Source organism: Filicampus tigris, chromosome 2, assembly GCF_054856515.1.
Source record: "Filicampus tigris isolate MCC_2025a chromosome 2, RoL_Ftig_1.0, whole genome shotgun sequence".
In the NCBI taxonomy this organism is placed as follows: Eukaryota; Metazoa; Chordata; class Actinopteri; order Syngnathiformes; family Syngnathidae; genus Filicampus; species Filicampus tigris.
Window position 1 is genome coordinate 2,749,525 of NC_141218.1, and position 21,670 is coordinate 2,771,194.

Consider the following 21,670-nt stretch of genomic DNA (forward strand, 5'->3'; position numbering starts at 1 on the left):
TATTCGCGAAGGTACACGTCACTCAGCGGGCCTGGACAACCACAGACAAACGGTCGGATGGCGACCCCAAGTGGACAAAATGCCAACGAGCAAGGCATCTTTGATGAGTCTTGTGTGATGAAAGCCTCCCCTCCCTTCTAGGTTTAGTGCCTGATGAGCCCCCGTCGCCCTACTCGCCGGGCAGCAGCCCGGACAGCTCCGGTGGCGGCGCTCCAGTCATCAGCTGCCGCGTTTGTCAGAGAGCCATTTGCGTGGAAGGCAAGACGCACCAGCATGTGGTCAAGTGCGGCTTTTGCAATGAAGCCACTGTGAGTCCCCGGAACACATACACTCCCCACGTATTGTACGCTTCCCAGAGTTTAAAACGCTGCACTTTTGCCTCCCTTCTGCAGCCCATCAAGAACGCTCCAGCTGGGAAGAAGTACGTCCGGTGTCCGTGTAGCTGTCTGCTCATCTGCAAAGTCACGTCGCAGAAGATTGCGTGTCCACGACCATACTGGTTGGCTCACATGTTCTTCACCACGTTATGGCCAAAACTAAAATCTCACTTAGAATCTTTGTCTGCAAAGTTATTTCTTCTCACCGGGGGGGTTTTGGGAAAGAGCATTTCATTTATATTTCAAGTGGTGGTTTTTTTTTTTTTTTTTTTTTTCTTTTCAATAAGGTATTAAAGTGTAAGTGAACCCAGACATCTTTTTTTCAACAATATGTTCTATGGGATTGGGCCTCAGTCGTCAGAAGTGACAAAATGGCCGCCTTTCGAGATAGCTCGATTTGTCTATTAACTCATATTCCACAAACGCAATATTTATCAGAATGCCTTGATTCAACAATTGGGCCTGCATACAACATATTCTTGAAAAAAATGTTTGGGTTGACTTCCGCTTTAAAACTTATTGAGGTTATTATTGTTGATGAATAAATTCTGCTTAAAAAGTAGGTAGGTAGATACGTCTGTCTGATCTGGTCGCTTGACCTGGTCTTGTCTGGTCCTATTTCTGTGAAATAGAATAACAGACATTGGCGGGTGTTTTGAGGCTACTTCATTTCACAAATGTCGCCAACTCCAATTTTCCTGTCCCATTGGCAGATCATTTTGCTTACATTAAGTCATATATTCCTAAATTCCTTACTTTTTCCGCTTGTTTTCCAAGCCCAATTTTTGCGGCGTATCCACGTTGTGTTTCATTTGAGTGTCTGAAAGCGAAACGGAATTTCGGCTAACATTTTTTGTGGTTTTCCTCCCAGTAAACGCATCATCAACCTGGGCCCAGTTCACATTGACAGGGAAAGTCCGGAACTGCGACAGCCACCCGTCGGCGTCCGAGTCATCTGCGGCCATTGCTCCAAAACCTTCCTGGTACGACGCGTGTATCTCGGCCGCTCCCCGTGTTCCCTCGCGCGACCGACTCACCTTCTGTCCCTCTCCCAGTGGACGGAGTTTTCCGACAGGACCTTGTCCAGATGTCCTCACTGCCGGAAAGTGTAAGCGCCTCTTGGCCGCCCTGCATCGAGAACTCCCCGACAGGACCTGACGTCCACATTTGGTTGGGTGTTCTTTCAGCTCCTCCGTTGGCCGGCGGTACCCGAGGAGGAGGAGCCTGCTGTGTCTCATGGTCTTCGCCGTGGTGGCCGCCTCCACCGCTGGACTGATGGTGAGTGTTGACAGAGGCGAGGAGAGCGCAACGCCGGGAACGAGCGTAACCTTCGAGTTTGCATCCAGGTGGGAACGTGGCGGCCCGCTTGGGACTCCAAAGGGATCTACGCCGCGTGGGTGCTGCTCGCCATCATCGCCGCCTTCGCCCTGGCCAGGACCGTCTACTGGAGTTGTCTGAAAATTAGCCAGCCCGTTCCAACGTGATGTAGAAGCCGCAGTGCGCCGCATCACCGACTGCACGTTTTTAATATGTGACAGGATTTTCTTTCTTCGCAGTCCAGTGAGCCCTTGCTATGCGCCGGCTTAGGGACCAATCCCGGTGCTAATTGTGTACATTTGCAAGTAACGGATGTTTATAATTGCCTATATTCATAGTTTAAGCTACTCCTCTGCTAATATGGGACCTTGGAAGGAGCATGGGCTTGGGTGACATTTCAGAGCATTACTAAAAGAGCACAAAATCAAGCGGGTATGTGTGAATAGATTTTAGTAACTTACTATATTTATGTAACTTCTTCATTGTCGTTCAAAATGAGCACTGACGACTGAATGATGTTGCACTGTATTGTGCTGGTCTACTGTGTATTTCTTCGGACTATTATTATATATTGTCCGGCATAATAATTTAAAGGCAAATTTTGTTGCATTCAAAAATAAAAGTGGCATTCTGTTCTTGCCATCCCGGCATGGGATGGTAATGTGATGATGGTAAAAACTACTGTACGGTCAAGGTGCGTTGCTCAGTACCTGTTTATGTAAAGGACCAAAAAGTCACTGGAATGAAAATGATAAAAGGTGATTTGGTCTTTTTGCAGTGCCATGGCAAATATTGACTCAGCAAGCAAGAAGCTCTTGTACGTTGTCAGTAGCAGGTGTTTTACTATGTATTATCATGTATACAGACGAGTTTTTCCTCGTTGTTTTATTTTTGAAGCGGAAGCGTACAAATTTACGCTGCTGGTGACGTCACGCAAAAGGAAAGCAGAGAAACACGCAATCGTTTGCAATCACGGCATTAATTTTAAAGAATAAACACTAAACTCAATTTGCTTTTTTTTTTTTTTTTTTTTTTTAAATACAGTATTACCAGCACTGTGTTGTGTTGTTTGAACTGTCATCGAGTTGTAACATCAGGAGGCCTACTAGTTTTCTTTTCTTTTTTTTTTTCAACGTACAGTGCTTGACCATCTTGACATTGTGAATAATCTTGAAAATACCGGTAATTACGATAATTCACGTGGGATGTTACTGTACATTTCTCGTTTTCATAACGGAAGGCTGCAGTGTCGCGTGAACTTCCGCTAATGTGACGTCACGCCAAGCTAACGCTCTCTACCAGCGTCGCGGCGAAGGACACGAGCGTTTGCATTTCCTACTGTTAAGGTGAACTCACACAAACTTTTATTTTTTTTCGGGGGGGGGGCGATATTTTACTTTAACATAACCAGCAATGTTTTTTGTGTTGTGCTGTCTGGACCGTCATCCAGTTGTGTCGTCGGGCGCATAAAGGCCTGCTGTTTTGCTAACAAGCGGGCCTGGTGGCGTTTGTTTATTTTTTTTGTGTGTGTGTTTTTTCAAGCAAATGTATTTAAAGAATTGCAGTACTGTTTTCTGTTCTTGTTAACGGAATGGTCAAAGTTTGTGTCATGTTTTTTACGGATGTACGAATGCTATTCGCCCATGTCCATCAACTGGGCGTGTAGCACATGCTCGGTCGGGCTTTGAACGTTGCAAACGGACATAAACACGCTTTGAACTACTCCAGACACGACTTTAGCACAGTACGTTTCAATTTTCATCCTTTGATTTACTTTGTGGTTTGCATTTGACTCCACTATTCTACAGATATTTTAGTTGCTTTTATTGTGTAAAGAACTGGACCATTTATGATGATTTAAAGATGTATGGTTGATGTTAAGGTAGGAATAATGCAACGAAAAAGTGACTGGATGTGATCTGTCCTGCAAGACATGTTGGCACATTGCGTGGTTGTTGTTGGACATGCATTAAAGACAACCCAGTAAATCATGTTAGGATTTGCGTGTCATTGATGCTCGTGCACCTTACCTGTGTGTCATTTTTGCGAGTCACAAGCAGGAAGCGAGCACAACCGCGCGACTGTTACCCGAAAAGAAAAGCAGAGGGGACGAGCTGAGACGAGACAACTCCCCCCTACCCCCCCCCCCCCCCCTCCGAGGAAGCGTTCCTGTCCAGTGAGCAGTGCTCCACTTTCCCTGCAGTAACCTCATTTTGTTTTTTGTAACTTTTTCCAGCTTTGTGTTGGCATCGAAGCATTGTACCGCTTCTCCTGCTCCAGGCCCCACCAAACAGCCCCCTGTTTGGCGGACTAGCCAGGAGCTCCTTCCTGATTGTCCCACATGCAGCTATGTCCCATCCTCTGTACAACCCTTTTGCGCCCCAAGGGAGGCAGGCAGAGAGTGACCCCCGTAGGGTGTCTTCTCTCGTAGGACTCGGACCCAGCCTCGGCTCTTCCGCAGGTCCACCGCAGGCTTCTGAAAGCCAGGCGATTCCTTCGGTGATGCTCAATTATCGGCCCATGCAAGGAGCCAGGACCAATGAAGACATACCAGGTTTTGCTCGCAGACAGGAGTTTATCTCCCCGGGTACGGCAGCTAGCTCTTACCAAGATGCTCGCAGTCAGGAGTTTATCTCCCCGGGTACGGCAGCTAGCTCTTACCAAGATGCTCGCAGACAGGAGTTTATCTCCCCGGTTACGGCAGCTAGCTCTTACCAAAACATCAGCAGACACTTTGACGGCAGCGGTGACCAAAACATCAGCAGACACTTTGACGGCAGCGGTGACCCATTCAATCGCTCGTCAAATTATGGCCGGACCGCTGCTGCTGATGACGCCTCCTCCTCCTCCTCCTCCTCCTCCGCTTATTATCAGCCGTCAACATCAGCGGGGCGTTCATTGTACGGTCCCTCCGGTAAGGAGGATCACGACCTCCGCTCCATTCCGAGTCGAGATTACGAGCCTGATGTGGCCCAATCTTCTGCGCCAGCTCAACCCAAATATACCTCTGAGACCGCCACCAGCATCCTCGTGCAATTTGGACTTGAAAAGGACGATTTGGAACATCTTATCTCCTACCCCGAAGACCAGCTCACTCCGGCCAACTTGCCCTTCATCTTGCGCCAAATCCGCATTCAGAAGTCCAAGAAGGCCTCGGGCGCCGATCGGCCCAAAGTCTTCCCTCAACTTGCGCCCGCTCGAAGTGGCCCTGCGAGTGGGGACAGTTGCAGAGGTCCTGGACTGGTGGGGATGGAACGAGAGGACGCGCCGTCTCCTCTTCTCCACTCCAGCAAAGTCATTGACTATGGACATACGAGCAAATACGCCGGCAGGTTGGAGGAGAACGTTGAGAGCGGAGCTAAACGAGCCGAGGGCGACAATTTGCTGACAATGGACAACTTGGACAGAAGTCGTCGCGATCAAGAGCTGGCGCAGCCGGCGGGAAGAAACGCTACCCTGACACATTCTCCCCGCGATCAGAAGGAAAGTCTCAGCTCTTTCTTCAGCTCCATTCTGAAGTCGACCCCTCCCAAAAGTCAGGAGCCGCTCAAGCCAGCGCCGACTGGTGCACAGTCAACGTTCCCCACTTTCCTTTTGCCAATGAAAGACACAGATACTCGTGACATCAAATCTCAAGGCCCGAAAGCGACCGCTTTTGAACAAGTGCAGGGTGGGCCGAAGCCCACCTTAAAACCGCAAGCGTCGTCCGCTTTGTTTCGTCGTGCCCATCCCACCAGACCCGACCTCGTAGTCCTCGGAGGAGGCGACGCTCGCGGCAGCGGTGGTAACCCGCAAAAAAGTCCAGCTCCAACCGTTGCAGGCAAGTCCAAAAAGAAGAAGAATCCTGCGCAGCAGTCGTCCGTCAAGAAAGGGCAGCCACAAAAGCAGGAGTCGGCACAGAAGTCGGCAGAAGTCAAGAAGAAGCTGCAGGTTGCCAAGAAGAAGCAGCAGGTTTCCAAGCCGCCTCGGCAGGTGGCCAAGAAGAAGAAGCAGCAGGTGTCCAAGCCGCCGCAGCAAGTCTCCAAGCAAGCGTCCAAGCCGCCGCCGCCGCAAGCGGCCAAGCCGTCGCAAGCGGCCAAGCCGTCGCAGCCGGCTACGAAGAAGACAGTGCTGCGGCAGCCGCCGGCGCCTGCGAGGAAGACGTTGCTGCCGCTGCCTGCGAGGAAGACTTTGCTGCCGCTGCCCCCGCCCCCTTTGGCGCAGGTGACGTGGCAGCGCGGTTTTCCCGCGAGGCAGCCCTTTCCAGCCTTCCGCCACGCTTGCCCCCTTCCCGGCTTCTTGAGCCCGCCGCCGATTCCGTTGTACGGCCTGGCTGCCAGCGCTGACGCCGTACGTCTCCCGCAAGCGCCCCCGCCCCCGGTGTCGTTCTTCGAGGGTTTGCCGACGGCAGACATGATGCTGGACTATGCGGCGGCCACGCCCAGGGTCTTTCCACACACGTGTTCTCTGTGTAACAAAGTGTGCGCCTTGATGAAGGTGAGTGCGCCTCCCCTCTGTTGTTGTCTCTCTCGCTGTGGATGGCCCTTTCTCTCTCTCTGTCACACTTTGTACGTAACACTGTGCCACGCTGCTACACTTTGTTACAGTTTGTACTCGGTTTGATGGACAAGTGTTTCATGTTGACCAAAGCATCTGCCAGCGCTTATTCCCCCACCCCCTACGACCGGCGTTTTTTTTTTGTTTTTTTTTTCTTCCTCCCCCCCGCCCGATCCCGGCGTGGCCTCCAGGCGTAGAAGAACCAAGTCAACAAGGACATTTATTTGAAAAATCATTTCACTGAGGCTCCTTGGAGTTATTGGACTTGTTGGGCTTCAGCAAGGAAACAAGTACTTTGATTAATTAGTGTTGTCTGTGTTGATGAATCCTGAGGACTATCAAAAGTCCTGCGGCAACTGCGATTGGGAATCTTTGTATAAATGCCTTGTGCTGATTGCCCTTTTCATGAATTGCTGTGTTTTACCTGCCAGGACTGGCTCACTCACCAGAACACCAACCTTCACCTTGAGAGCTGCAAAGTCCTTCGCAAGCAGTTAGTGCTCCTTTTTTCTCTCCCCAATTTTTACTCTTCCTTTTTTCTCTCCCCAATTTTTACTCTTCTTTATTGAACATTTACACCAGCTTTACAAACATCATATCCAAAAGTATTTTTCGTTTTTTATGATATAATCCCCCACCCGAACCAATGAAAAGGTAAAAAATAAAATTAAAAAAAAACATTTAAATGAAAGGAAAACAAAACATGGCATTTCCGCCCTCCTACATTTCAATGTTGCATTTCGTGGTTTTCAACCAAATCTTCTCCTTTCAATGTTGTACATATTTACACCAATTGATATAGGGAGGAAAAAAAACCAGAAGAAAACACACCCAAAGATAACTAACAAAATAGGCAACAAAACAGGTCAATGTCTGTAGCTTTTAACTAGGGTGCAAAATCAAATCAAATCCAATCTATGTAGTCCTTCCAACTTTTCCAAATTCTATTAAATTTATCCCCGCTAGTCTCAAAGCAAATGTCGGTCTTTTCCTAAAAAAAAACGTAAAACATTTTTCCACCCAATTTGTCAATTTAAAAAAAAAAGTGTGTTTTCTTGTTGAGATGTGCTTGACTTTGTTGTAGTCTCATAAAACTAATTAGGGACGTTTTCTGGTACCACTCAGATATCCAAAATGGGATGGAGAGGTGTTGCATGTCCGCGGGGATGAAGAGCAAAAGAAGTCAGCGTCCACCCCACAGTCTCAGAGTAAGAAATCCCATCGCGGGGCTCGCTCATCTTCCCACTCGAGCCCTCCCCGGGGCCGGCGCAGCTCGGATGCTCAGGCGAGGAGGAGGACTCGATCCCGCTCGCCTCGCGGCTTGGGATACAAACGCAGGTGCTGTCGGGTTTTTGACCCATTTGCCGGTCTGGATTCGTTCAGGCTTGAAATTGTCATCCTGGAAATGTTCCAGGTCTCGTTCTCACTCCACAAGCTCGTCCGACTACCGCCGCTCGCGCTCGAGAAGCTACGAGAGGCGCCCTGCGCGCCGAAGCAGGGAGGGGCACTCGTCGTTGAGAAGGAGTCGCGAGGGCCGGTCCTCGTCGCGCGGGCGGTCCTCGTCCCGCGGGCGGTCCTCGTCCCGCGGGCGGTCCTCGTCGCGCGGGCGGTCCTCGTCGCGCGGGCGGTCCTCGTCTCGCAGGCGGTCTTCGTCTCGCAGGCGGTCCTCGACCCGCAGGCGCTCCTCGTCCCGCAGGCGCTCCTCGTCCCGCAGGCGCTCCTCGTCGCGCAGGCGTTCCCCGTTGCGCAGGCGCTCCTCGTCGCGGAGCCGCCCCGATAGGCGCCCGTCGCCAAAGAGAATCCGTGAGAGACGGTCGCCCCCTAAACAGAGACATGAAGAGAGCGCCGATGCGCGGAAAAGCCAGCAGACATCCACCAGTGCAGAGAGACTCGCAAAGAAGCTTCTGGAATCATCAGGTCTGAAATGGGCCCCTGACACGCGACACAACAAAAAGCTGATGGGAATTGACCACTTTTTCCTCCACCCAGCTCTCCAGTCTCTGTCGAAGGAGTCCGACATGGAGACCATGGTCAAAACTCTGGCCCCCGCCTTGTTGGCGGAATTGGCCAAGCTGAAATCGACTTCTTCCAGAGGAAGCGACGCCGCGACATCTGCGGCCTCCGCCTCCTCCTCTGAAACCAACAAAAAGGCAGCAGTGGCCAAAAGCACCTCTGGCCAGCAGAGAGCTTTCTCTGCAAAGACCAAGGTTAGCTGGGCGCAATTGCCGAGTGAAAGTCCGGTCTCGTTTCCGACTCCTTTCAAAGTCGCTTTGTGCCCTTTGCCTTGGCGCAGTCCGTCAAAGCCTCCGTCCCGACGCTTGTGACGCTGGGAGCGATTCACCGTTCCCTCACCTACAACGACATTGTGGCTGCCGCCGAGCAGTACGGAAAAACCAAATCAGTCGTCGTGTTCCGCTCCAAAGGGCAGGTAGCGTTCTCTTTTGTCTTTCTGCCTCACGCGCTTCAAGCAATTCATACTCAGCCTGAGTCCCATGTTCATTTAGTGCTCGAGTCCCCACTCTGTTCACCGCGCGTGTGTATTTGTGTGTGTGTTTGCCCAGGCAATTGTGTGTTTTGAGAAAAAGGAAGACGCAGAGAAACTGAGGAACACAAGCAACCTCAAAATGAAAGGACATCCCGTCTCTATTCTGGAAAACAAGGTGATGGTGTATTTGCGCGCCACTTCTCTGGAGGTAAATCTAACGGAGTTTGTGTTGTGTTGTGCTGCAGGAGAGTGTCCCCAAGGTGCAGAAGAACAACCCTCAGAAGTGAGAGGCATTACTTTCTCCTCGCCCGATCGCGTCAACTCAACCGTCATAACCTCGCAACCGCATTGTTTTCTCAGAAATCCCCCTGCGCCATCCAAAGTGTCTACGACGCAAACGTCCCAAAGTGCCTCCGCCAAGCCTGCCGCTCAGGACAAAGCCAAGAATGTGACAAGTAAGCAGATCACCAAGACGGTGGAAAAGGTTCCCGTGAAGATAAAACCCATCTGCAAGGTCATCAGTGAAGCACAAAAAGCTCAAAGCAGGACAGTGGATCAACCAAGAGGCGCTGTCGGAAAGGACGTGGACGCCACAGACAAGCGGCGCGGCGTGGTAGCCAAGGCAACGGAACCAGAACCAGAAAAGGTGAGCCAAGCTCCGCAGCAAGCGGCGGCTGGAAGCAAGCCGCCACCGGAAGACGTGAGCGACCCGCAACCTCCGCCTGAGGCAGGGTGTCCCGAACCGATGGAAGCCGAGCCTTGCTTAGCCGCCGCGGAGCGGAAGCGGCAGGCTATCGGACCTCGGGCGGAACCCGCAACGGGGCCGGCGGCTGCCCAAGGCGACTCCCCTGCCCAACAGCCACGGGACCCTGAAAGCGCTGCCGTGCAACCGCGAGGTTTGTTACTCCATAGCTTTTTCCACTGAGTAAGGTCGCGGGCAATAGTTGACGTCATATTCAACTTTGTTTGAGGTTCATCAGAGACACCCGAGCTGGGCATTTAGGGAAGCACGATTTCACGACCGGAAGCGTGCACATGGCCGTCTGCTGATTGCAGCCTTTTTTGAAGCAATAATGATTGAAAGTAGCAATGGTGTGCTGGCTTACGTTGACTTGTTTAATATGGATCGATGAGATGCTTTGTTGCAAAAAAGACCCCCTCACGTGTGTCATGGGGGGGAGGCCTCCGTTTGTAATATGCACCTTAGACGCGGTTAGTTGGATCAGTTTTATTTACTGCGTCACTCGTGGCTTCAAACCTGAAAGAAGGTGTTGGAGCCAAAATGAAGATGTATTGGGCAGGTGTGTTTGCTGGTGTGACGTTTCCAAGGCTGGGGGCACAATGGGCGGCTTCACACGAGCGCGGACTTTGAAGTACCGTACTCGGATGTCGCTGCGTGGCTTGATTTTTGTACTTTTTTAATCAATTCAAGTGTCAAATTACTTGATTTTTGCCCCAGAACTCAAAAAAGCTGGCGTTTCTTTTGGAGGTTAATGTCTCCAAAATCTCCAAACTCAGAGATTATACAATACAATGCAATACAATTTTATTTGGATAGCGCATTTCAGCAGTAACAAAGCACTTTACATACAAACAACTGTCATTCATTGAATCTTGTTTCCCTGGTGATGCCAGCCAAGGCGATGGCAGAGGCAGCTGTGGTGAAGGCCGCGGCACTGGTGGAGGAGGCCGCGTCCCAACGTGGCTCTGAAGAATCCGCGAAGGAAGACGCCGGTTCCTCGGTTAAAAAGGATGCGGCGCCCCCGTGTGGCCCCGATGAAGCAGTTAAAAAGGATGCGCCGCCCCCGCCTGGCTCCCATGCAGCAGTTAAAAAAGATGCTGCGCCCCCGCCTGGCTCCGATGCAGCAGTTAAAAAGGATGCGGCGCCCCCGCCTGGCTCCGATTCAGCAGTTAAAAAGGATGCGGCGCCCCAGTGCGGCTCTAACGCAGCAGGCGAGAAGGATCCGGGGACCTTGCGTGAATCCGATGCAGCAGCAAAGGACAATGAGGCGCCCCTGTGTGCCTCAGGCGCAGCGGTAAAGGGGGATACGGCGCCCCCATGTGTGTCCGACGCTGCAGTCAAAAAGGATGTGTCGGCCCCACGCGGCTCCGTCACAGCAATAACGAAGCACGCGGTGCTCCCGTTCAGCTGGGTTCCAGTGGCAAAGAAGGGCGCGCCGCTCTCGCAGAAGTCCAAGGCAGCCACGAAGGAGGCGGCGGCGGCCCCATGCGGCTCGGACGCAGCAGCCAGGGAGGATGCGGCGACCCCATGTCCCTCCGCCGCCGATGCAAAGCTCACCATTGGAGAGAAACTGAAAACCCTTCTGAAGGCGCATAAAATCGGTAAGCCCCAAAATTTTGTCAACAACAAGTCACTCAAAGAGACCGATGTGCTTTTTTTGGTTCCGATACCGATTATTAATGTGCTTTTTTCGGTTCCGATACCGATTATTAGTAGTCAAGGAGGCTGCTAAACGATATTTGGAGCCGATATTCATTTTCATTAAAAGGGAAAATATTGGCATCAAAATCTAAAGAAAATGTACTCTTAACTTTGTTGCGTCTTTAAGCATGTTTATTGAACGTTTCAGGTTTGCGTAATGTTTTTTATTTTTATTTATTTTATTTTTAATTCAAGAAATTTTTGTTTTATATCTGTGGTAGAATACTAACAAAAAGTTAAGGAAGCACTGGCGGTTGTAAAAAGGATCAAGGAAAACTTAAACAATAGCTCCATGTAGTTTTCTACAGTAAATGAACATTTCAAAATGAGAGAAATGTTGAACTTTCACATATCTTTGTTTTGATTTCCAAATTCTTAAATTGATTTATTATCGGCCAGCAGAGTTTAAAAAAAAAAAAAAAAAGGCAGATGCCGATATTTGTCAAAAAGCCAAATATCGGTGCCGATAATCGGCCCGGCCGATAATCGGCCCATCCCTACACTCATTGGTGCTGAAAAGTCCATTTGTGTGTTACAGGTTGCTTCAAAGGATTAGTCTACTTCAACAAAAAAGTAAGATGTCGGCAGACTCGTCGATTTTTGTACAGATTGACAAGCAGCCGTTGTTGTGTCTCTGCAGTTGTTGCGGCTGTTGATCACCAACCTGCCCCATGACGAGCACGGCTACTGCGAGCAAGATGTCATCGATTTGGTCGAGCCGTTCGGATTTCAGAAATCTGAGGACAAAATCTACGTTATTCCTCAAAGCAGAATGGTGGGCGGCGCTTTCCCCCACTGATGCGGGCGAAGAAGTTGTCGGGTCTAATTTGAAAACGTCCTGGCCTTTCAGGCATTTGTCCAAATGATGAGAGCCCAGGGTGCGAACGATGTCTTTCGAGCCAGCAGAACCAGACAATTCACTCTCAAAGGCTTTCTTAAGCAGCAATTGAATGTGCAACTCCTGAAGAGAAACATTCCCATGTGCCCGGTAGAAAGTCAAAAGAGCCGTCACGCACGCACGCAATGTTGGCCACATAATGCCATGCTAACCTGACCTTTGTCTTCCAGGCTGAGTTCTACCGGTGGCTGATGTGCCAGATACAAAATGTAAGTCAATCCATCAGGGGTTAAACGTGATGACCATGTGCGACATGTTGTTTGCCAACACCCATTCGGGCCTTTTCAACTCGGACCCGCAGCCGGTGAGGAAAAACAGCCTGAATGCCGTCTTCGTCAAAAACATCGGGCCGAGCGAGACGGCCAGCCTACGCGAAGCTCTGTGGAATATCGGCTGCGTCACAAACTTCATGCCGCTCCTCAACAAGGTCAGTTGTGTTGCAACTAGGGATGGGCACAGAGAACCCGGAATCGAGTGGAACCGGGTCCCATCATTACGGTTCTCCCGGAACCGTTCAGATTTTAGAATGTCGGTGCTTTCGAGTCCTAGTTAGCCGCGCGGAAGCGCGACGAACGAAGTACGACCGATTTATTAAAAAAAAAAAAAAAAAAGAAGTGCGCGTGCCCCGGGCTCCTGCCTCCGAAGCTGCGTCGCAATAGCAGGGAAGCGCCCCCCTCCCCACCACTCGAGTTGCCGTGGTCCTCTCGGTCAGCCCCTCCGCTCGCTTCTTACCGACCGGCAAGCGCGGGCGGCGGCGGCGGCGACTCTGGACGTGCGCCCGGGCCCTTCTCACAACTCTCCACAGCGGCACGGCCGGGACACCGCGGGGGCAGCAGTCGCCCTTCGCGGGGTCGGAGATCCCGCCCGGCTGGCTCGTACGGCCGACGCCTAGCCGTAGAACCGATGCAGCTTATGACCCAAAAGTCAGAATCGGCTGAGTAGGTCTAATGGCAACATTGAGCCAACAAGTTCAACACACAAATGCACGTAATCCATCTAGTATTTAGCTTCAGCTGCAGCATATACGGAAATACTGTACATACAGATGCATTATGTGGTTACATTGACTGCTTAGATTAGATTGGAGGCTTTCCTTGCTTTCCCTGAACCCATGAAAGCCCAAAGCGCCTGTCTCAACAGCTCTCCAAAACCGTCGGTCGTCTTTGGAATTACCCTTGAAAACCTGACGTTTTCCCAGAAATTCTACACCTACTAAATAATTAATATCCCCACCCCTATAGCAGATGGAAACATAATTCCAAAAGAATTTGAGAGCTTAGACATGTGGCTTGCACACAGACAAGGTTAGCCAATCAATTGGTGTTCAGTAGCCTGATTTCAGTCACAGCTGCATTATTGTATTGTCTTGAACTTCTCAAAAATAAAGCTCTTGTGAAAAATAATACAAATGTATTTATCAAAATAAATATACCGGTTAAAAACAGCCCTTTGAGTAATCCATGGTAAAGTTAAGATAAGAATGCCTTTATTGATCCCACAGTGGGGAAATTTTCATTGTTACAGCCGCAAAGATATTGGTCACACAGGGACGGCGGCATAATGTGGCCATTAATGTATAACATTGACGGCAAACATTCAGGATCAAACCTATGTAAATATACGCAGTAACATGTGTATATACACATGGATATACACACCAACATACATCTACATAAAAAAGTATGAGGAACACTCATTTTGGCCTGTACATAGTACAGAGGAAAAATACTCTCAAGTATTTTTAAGTTCTAAGTTCACAATTCGTAAAAAGTTCATGAAATTGAAGAACAGAGAAGTTGATGTGATTTGTCCCAAAATAACTCGAATCAAAGAACCGGAATCGTCCAAATTCAAACGATGCCCAACTCTAGTCGGAACACTGGTTTCAGGAGTCAACGCTCAATGCGTTGCTATCTGAGCCCTTTGTTGCAGGTCTTTGTAGAATTTGTGTCTCCCGCGGATGTCGATCGCTTGGGCGTTTGGTACTCCCTCCACAATCAGTGTCCAGCCTATGAGCTCTGGAGGTTGGGCCAGCCTAAAGACAGATTTTCACCAGGTAAGGTTCTCGAAGGCTGGCCGACGTCGGCATATCACCCGAGTACTAAAATGAGCTCCTTTCCTCCGCAGTACCGATACAAACGCAGAGAGCCATGCCGGACCGCAAAGTGGCGTTTGCCGGGGCACACCTTATGACCTTCCCGCATTCCATTCCGCCGGGCACCCATTCCCCCTTTCAGATAACCCTGAGGAACAAACCCTTCCTGTTTCCAAGCCTTTCCCCCTGGTTCATCATCCCAGGTGGGAGCCCCGCTCCTTCTGCTCCAGGCGCTCGCGTGGCATCCAGAGTCAGCAATGTGCTGTGCTTCCCGCAGAGTTCGTGTCCGTCACAAGAAAAGCCGACATCCAACTGGCCGCCTTTCGCGGCGCGAAGGGGGTGTCAACCATCATGTTGACAGGCCTGCCGCAAAATCCCTACAAACACGAGGATGTGGCGCAGCTGGCGTGGCCATATTTTGTCCAACGGCAAAACCTTGCCACGCTCTACTACAATGTGAGCGTGCTGCCGCTCCAGAGGAGGGTGAGGACGCCGCCGCCGCCGCCGGCGCCGGCGCACGCTCCCTGCTTGGCATTCTGCTCCTCACACTCTCTTTTCTCCTGGCTCGCAGGCCTTTGTGCATTTCTATAACTGGACCTCGTGTTGCAACTTCGCCCACCATCACTTGCAAACCGCGCCGTACGTGGGCAGCAACAAGGTGTCGATGCACTTTCTCCTGCAGCCCGTGTCCACCGAACCCAGCGAGGTACAAACGCCGGCAAAGACCACGCTTGACGACATCGCTGACCGTGTCAATTTGCCATCTCTTGACAGGAGCGAATGTACAGATCGCTGATGCGGCTGAGCAATTCGGTGAGCGGATGGCGTGAAAACCGCGCGAGCCCGTGCGTGGATCGGTCCGCTGAAATGCCTCTTTGCTTGCCGCCTGCCCTTTTTTTTAGTGCATCGGAGATGCGGGGTCGCTGGCCGAGCGTCTGCTCTGCGTGGAGGTCTCCGAGACTCGAAAAGACACCATCAGCCTGGTTCTAAATTTGGTCTCAGCTCATGCCAAGATTGTCAACTTCCTCCCTCTGGCCAACCGGGTACAACAACAGTTGGCATTGTCAGTGCAGACCAATGATGGCTGGCGCTTCGCAGTTTTCATGACGATTTCACTATCGCAGATATGCATCGAGATGGCAGACGCTGCAGGAGTTGCGCGGGTGGTGGAGAAATCCCAAAATTTTAGACCAGATGGCATCGCTTGGTAGGTTGTTTTTTTTCTTCATTTTAATGCAAGTGTATTTGTTTATTCAACAGTGTTGTACTAATATTTGCAAACTCATCTTTACTCTTTTTTGTCAGGGGTCCAATTCGAAATTTTTGCAGGTAAGAATTTCCACCAACTGAGAAGGTGATACTGCCAAGTCATACCAGAAATTGCAGCCTCTTTTTTTTTTTTTCCCAAATTCCAGCGCAAAAAGCCTGAAAGAGCGCCTTCAGAATCCAAGTTATGCATCTGTGACTACAATGAATCTTGAGGAGTGTTATTTTGAAGCCGCCCCATGGGCCCGCCCGTCTGCCCCGTCGGACGCCCCGTCGGCCCCTCCGCTGGCCGCCCTGACGGCCCCCCCGTCATCCGCCCCGTCGGCCCCTCCGCTGGCCGCCCCGACGGCCCCCCCGTCATCCGCCCCCTCAGCCCACCCGTCGTCTCCTCCGCCAGCCGCCCCACCGGCCCCCCCGTCATCTTCCCCGTCTGCACCTCCGCCGGACGCCTCGTCGGCCCCCCCGTCATCTGCCCCGTCGGCCCGCCCGTCATCTGCCCTGTCGGACGCCCCGTCGGACGCCCCATCGGCCCCTCCGCTGGCCGCCTCGACGGCCCCCCCGTCATCCGCCCCCTCAGCCCACCCGTCGGACGCCCCGTCGGCCCCTCCGCTGGCCGCCCCGACGGCCCCCCCGTCATCCGCCCCCTCAGCCCACCCGTCGTCTCCTCCGCCGGCCGCCCCACCGGTCCCCCCGTCATCTTCCCCGTCTGCACCTCCGCCGGACGCCCCGCCGGCCCCCCCACTTGCTGCTTGTCCGCCCACTGTGCCATCGATGCCTCCCGCCATGAATCCCGGACAACCCACCGAGACGCTGGCGTCAGCGCCACGGGGGGAAAAAACGGCAGCTAAAGATGACGATGAGAAAGTGGAACGTTCGATTGGCGGGGAGACTACAGCTGTTTCCGAGGTTCAGGACAAAGGGAGCCTTTCGTCAAAGGCTGAGGACAGAAAGCTGCCCGCTTCAGCCTGTGGTGGCAATGAGGTCCCAGTTCCAGCTGTTCCAGCTGTTAGCACTAACATGACAACAGCCATACACAAGGAAAAAGAGGCTCCCCCTGTTAAAGAAATCCTTTTGAAACGCGATGCATCGGTAAGTCATTCTTTAGAGTGCGCTCTTATCTATTCACCATAAAAACACAATTCTCTGACAAGTCTTGACGTGACTTCTGTGTTGATGATTGACCAAATGTGCTTGTCTTCACCATTCAGCGGCAGGGGGATTTTGAAAATGACCTTTCTTCAAATGCAAGTCCTTTTGACAAACAACCCTTCAACATGGATGAATTTGTCACGGTGGATGAAGTCGGTGACCTGGATTACAGTGCCAGCGAGGCCCGCTCTTGGTCCAAGAGATCTTCTTCTTCCCAGGCGGATCTGACGCCCGCTTCCAAACGGACCAAAACTAGTGCCTCAAAAGAGTCAAAGAGCTCCGCCTCCTCCTCCCTGTCGACCTCGTCCAGGGCCACCAGAAGCTCATCAAGAATGAGCCTCTCTTCTGGGTCCACGCCTGCGCCCCCTTCAAAGTCTGCTCCAAAAAGACAAGAAAAACAAACAAAGGCTCTACTGCCCCCGAAGCGCCTCAGACAGTCATCTCCCACCGACTGCCAAGAAGAGGACCTGGTGACCAGCGAAGAAAGGTACCAAGTGTTGGATAGCATCTGCGATGAGCAGAAACCTCCGTCGGACAAAGTCGGCCACGCGGAGCTCGATGTCTCTGGAGGTGGCGGTGCTGAGCTCCGAGCAGCTCCGGAGCAGGACAACATCGGTCAGGTTGAAAATGTCGATGAGGAGCGGACGCAACCGGTTCATGCGCCTAAAGTTGAAGAGCAGGAAAGCACAGGAGGAAAAAATGAGATGACGGATGTGAAGGAGGACGACGAAGAGAAGACGGCAGAGTCCCGCCCGACAAACACGCCCTCGGCCGACCTTGACAGACAAGTTGGCGAGACCGCCGGCGGCCTGCTCGGCAAAGACGGCGCGATGGCCGCGGGAGAGGAAGAAGCAGCGCAAGCACACCGGGCGATTGACTCTGTGGAAGAGCAGCCGGCTTCCGCTGACAACGAGCACAGTGTCCCCGAAGCGTCCAAGAGTCGCGCTGCTTCGGGCAGAGCACCCAAACGTAAAGAGCACGCACCCCCAAAGAAGCAGGAGTCCATCAGCGCCAAACCTCCTGAGCCCGAGAAGTACCTCGTGGTCGATTCGGTGCAAGTTGAACATTGCAGCAGCCCACCGGCGGCAGGTAGGAGGCGGAGCACCAGAGGAAAGACGCAAGAGCAAAGCGCTAAAATGTCTGCCAAGGACGAGGAGGCCACCTTCCACATTATCGACTCTGTGGGGGATGAAGCCGGCGTCGTCACCAGAGGGAAAAGAGGAAGGCCGCCCAAGAAAGAGGCGTCCACTGAGAACGCAGCTCAAGAAGAAAAGGCTGCCACGAGGAGGACAAATCCTCCGAGAACTTCGCATCATGAAAGCGCCAAGGAAAAAGCGCCAATGAAGATTGAGGCCATCGTTAAAGAGGAGCCCATCTATCAAGTCCTGGACCAGGTGAAGGTTTCTCCGGCTACCAGAGGTAAAGGAAGAAAGGGAAGACCTAAGAAAGAGGTTAAAAAGATCAAGGTGGAAGAAAGCGACGCGGTTGATGAAGAGGAGGTAGCCACATTCCAGGTCCTGGACTCTGTGGAGGACGACGCGGACCAGGATCTGCCGCCCGCCGAGCACACGCGATGCGGTCCCAAAAAGGAAGACGGCACCGGCGGGGCGTCTCCGATAAAGATGGAGGATGAAGAGGAAGCAACGTATCAGGTGGTGGATTCTTTGGAGGAAGATCCGGCCCAAGAAGAGGCGAGTGCCGCCGACGTTTGCGATCCAGTGACGACGGACCGACAAACACAAGTGGGGGACGACGCGACCAAATGTGAAAACAAACAGGAGGCTGATGCGAAGGAGGATGGCGAGCCTTACCAAATGAAGACCAGGTCGAGACAGCGCTCGACTCAAAGGCGGGCGCACGCCGCCACGCGAGACGGCGCGGCGCCCGCCGCGAGCGCTCTCGCACTGGACCAGGTGAGCGACGAAGAGGAGGACTTCTCGGACGACGTCGCCAAGAAGCCAGCCGGGCCAATGGGGCGAGCCGAGGACGAACGCAAGAAGAGCCGGCGCCGGGAGCGCAGCGGCTCCAGCAGATGGCGGGCCAAAAGATGGGAGGATAAGGAAGAGCTGGGCACGCTGGACCAAGTGGGAACGCGGGAGCGGCCGGCGCCAGACAGCGACGTCTCAGAGGGCGAGCTGGCTCTGGTTACTCTGGACGAGCTTGTGCTGGAGCAGGAGGAGGCCAAAGGGCAACGCCCGGCCAGCGAGGGAGAACACTCCGAGGACTGCCTGAACCCCGAGGTGACTCAAGTGCTTATTATGGCTTTAGCATGCGCTGCAAAGAGCCTGTTGGAAATGCTAAATCCAAATTTGCATTAATACGCCATTGCGCACCAGTATCAACACTAGAGATAGACCCATGTGCTATTTTCATGGCCGATACCGATTATTAGTAGTCAAGGAGGCCGATAACGATATTTGGAGACGATATTCATTTTCAATAAAAAGAAAATGTTGGCATCAAAATCGAAAGAAAATTTACTCTTAACTTTGCTGCAACGTCTTTAAGCATGTTTATTGAACGGGTTTGTATAATGTTTTTTTTTTTGTTTGTTTTTTAAATCTGTTTAAATAATTCTAACAAAAGGTTCAGGGAGCAACCTCCCGGGGTTGTCAGCATGTCTTAAAAAGGATCAAGGAAAACTTAAACAATAGCTCCATGTAGTTTTCTACAGTAAATGAAAATTTCAAAATGACAGAAATATTCAACTTTAACACATCTTTGTTTTGATTTCCACAGTTTTAAATGGATTTATCGGCCAGCAGAGTTTTAAAAAAGACCGATGCAGATATTAGTCAAAAAGCCAAATATCGGTGCCGATAATCGGCGCGACCGATAATCGGTCTATCCCTAATCAACACCCCCCCCACCACCACCACCACCACCACCCCAAAATCGTGTGCAATTGCATCGTTTTTGATCGAAAACGTTACCGGTGCTAGAACAGCCACATTACAGTCTGTGCTGGTATTGGTGTCAAGTTGGCCAGTTGCAGTGGTCCTTCCATGTCACACACAATTTCCTCAAGACTTTTGTCTGACTGCTAGCATATTTGATCTGTCATCGAAATACTTTACCAAGCAATTACCGTACTTCTTTTTTTAAAACGGACATCTTTTGAGGCCGTTGAAGGTGACTCGTTGCATTTTGCAGACTCTTCTGACTTTAGATGAGACTGGTGATGAGGAAGACGACGACGACGACGAGAAAAGTGGAGCCGCGGGTACCTCTCCGTCTACTAAACGCAGATGTAGCGACGACACAGGTACAGTCTGGAGTAGATAAAGGAAGAAAACGGGTAAATGATGGCTCAAAGGTGTGCCCGAGATGTGACACGTTTGCTTTTTCGTCCATGTAGATGACGACAACACAACCTTGGTGACACTGGACCAGGTGGGACACGTTGAAGAGGACGTCCTGAGGAGCACAATTGAGAAGCGACGCCGATCGGCTTCTGGTTAGCCTCACGGATCGATTGTTTGACAAATTCATATGAGTGGGAATGAACTGCTACACTTTATTGTGCCGCAGCGAGAATCTTGACCCGAGCCAACCGGGACGCGACGGAAGCAGCGGCATCATGCGACGCTCCCGGGCCGCCGAGCGGCCACCTGGGCGAGGAGGAGAGGGAGAAGGATGAAATCGCTAAGGAGAAGGCAAACGAGAAGGAGAGGGAAAAGGATGAGGAAAACGCTGAGGAGGCAAAAGAGGGGAAGGAAAAGGAGGAGACCGCTGCATCTGCAGGGCAGACCGTTTCATTGCAAAAACTGGGTAAACATTGTCATTGAACCGCGGCTATCGGCCAATGGAACAGGAAAATTTGGCAAGATTTTGTCAAGTGAACAGCTACCATTATGTCAAACTGAGTGTATAGATGGAATTTTTTTAGATCAAGAAAAGCTAACTCATAGCTTTTAATGAAATCTCCAAAACAATTGACAACAACTTCAAAACTGCCTGGTTGGAAGAAATGTGGTCTTGGCTAGATGAGTTTTTATTGTGAAAAGCAGGCGCCGGACGCTTGTTTTCAATGACCATGTGGCCGTTGTGTCGTCCTGCAGGCAAACGCACGGCGGAGATCATTTCAACCACAGCAAAACGATCACGTTCTGAGTCGCCGTGTAGCACTCCGGCTTTTCTTCTGCCAGCGTTCAAACCCAACAACCCTCTCGGTACAAAATGCACATTTGTTTTGGGGTTCTTTTGTTGTTGTTTTTATTTTGTTTAATTTGGGATTTTTTTTTTTTTTTTTTTTTTGACAATTGGTGTCTTGTGTATCGCCGTGCAGGTACAGAGTTCGTGATGCCAAAATCTGGTTATTTCTGCGATCTCTGCTCTGTGTTTTACCTGAAAGAGAGCACGGCCAAAGAGGTGCACTGCAGCAGCAGGCGGCACTATGACAACCTAAAGGTGCACTTCCTTGAAAGCCCAGTTCACACAAGGCGCCTTTCTGAAAATCTCCCCTTGTATAACTCACATGTTGTCTCTCCACAGAAATTCTACAAATGTGAACAGAATTCAAAAGCATCCACTCAAGGCTCCGTCTCTGATTGAGATCATTTCCTATGACTGTCAAATGTTTTTGGGTTTTTTTTTCTTTCCATCTTTAATCAAAGTTTTCCATTGTACAATTAGATTTAAGAGCTCCTTCATGTTCACGTTTTAGTCTTTTTGGTTTTGATTTGTTTGTTGTAGGAAGGGGAAACAAAAGTTGTATTCCCCTCTAAAGTTTGTGTTTTTGTGTGCATTCATATAAAAGATGTAAACTGTTTATTAAATGTTGACAGTAAACTGGTTGCCTGGTCTTGAAGTATTTCTTTTAGGTTCAGCAAGTTGGAGAAATGCTTAGCAGATGTGCCCCACGGTTCTGTGCTTCAGATGCTTGAATCTGGGCTCTGTTTGGAGTTTGGGTCATTCCCTGCTTATATGGGCTTTCTTCGGGTCCTTCAGCATCCTCCCACATTACAAAAACATGCTCGCTCTTAGTCCAAGTCTTCATTGTGTAGAGTATAGGATAAACAACATGCCAAAGTTTGATTCAGGTTGGGAGAGCTCGGGACAAGCAGTGACTCAGCAACCTGCAGTACAGCGTCCTTACCACAAC

The 21,670-nt window shown here is 51.0% G+C and overlaps 2 protein-coding genes across 10 annotated transcripts in view; both read left to right on the forward strand.

Moving 5' to 3' along the window:
• Positions 1-2,702, forward strand: part of LOC147150836 (type 1 phosphatidylinositol 4,5-bisphosphate 4-phosphatase-like) — a 32,031-nt gene extending 29,329 nt beyond the window's left edge. For all 6 annotated transcript variants that reach the window (XM_086015155.1, XM_086015112.1, XM_086015138.1 and 3 more), the window contains 6 exons: positions 142-308; positions 393-499; positions 1,249-1,360; positions 1,433-1,485; positions 1,565-1,655; positions 1,724-2,702. In XM_086015155.1, the coding sequence (XP_085871281.1) occupies positions 142-308; positions 393-499; positions 1,249-1,360; positions 1,433-1,485; positions 1,565-1,655; positions 1,724-1,861 (668 nt within the window). In that variant the 3' untranslated portion in view covers positions 1,862-2,702. The remainder of the gene's footprint in view (positions 1-141; positions 309-392; positions 500-1,248; positions 1,361-1,432; positions 1,486-1,564; positions 1,656-1,723) is intronic.
• Positions 2,703-2,801: 99 nt separating this feature from the next.
• znf638 (zinc finger protein 638) lies at positions 2,802-21,362 on the forward strand. 4 transcript variants are annotated; one of them, XM_086015039.1, is made up of 34 exons: positions 2,803-3,040; positions 3,931-6,170; positions 6,662-6,723; positions 7,356-7,568; positions 7,645-8,147; positions 8,220-8,437; positions 8,524-8,658; positions 8,792-8,890; positions 8,961-8,998; positions 9,076-9,611; positions 10,351-11,058; positions 11,697-11,731; positions 11,799-11,933; positions 12,009-12,146; positions 12,227-12,265; positions 12,358-12,483; positions 13,989-14,112; positions 14,184-14,354; positions 14,429-14,634; positions 14,723-14,857; positions 14,926-14,964; positions 15,054-15,194; positions 15,276-15,358; positions 15,457-15,480; positions 15,567-15,915; positions 16,000-16,015; positions 16,136-16,506; positions 16,626-18,806; positions 19,720-19,831; positions 19,925-20,023; positions 20,098-20,337; positions 20,628-20,738; positions 20,855-20,976; positions 21,061-21,362. In XM_086015039.1, the coding sequence occupies exons 2-34, from the start codon at positions 4,044-4,046 to the stop codon at positions 21,118-21,120; spliced, it is 9,696 nt and encodes a 3,231-aa protein (XP_085871165.1). In that variant the 5' UTR covers positions 2,803-3,040; positions 3,931-4,043; the 3' UTR covers positions 21,121-21,362. The 4 variants fall into 4 exon arrangements, with proteins under 4 accessions (XP_085871144.1, XP_085871135.1, XP_085871165.1 ...); XM_086015018.1 differs by having other exon boundaries at positions 2,802-3,040; positions 16,000-16,506; XM_086015029.1 differs by having other exon boundaries at positions 15,567-15,672; positions 15,874-16,506.
• The last annotated feature ends 308 nt before the right edge of the window (positions 21,363-21,670 follow it).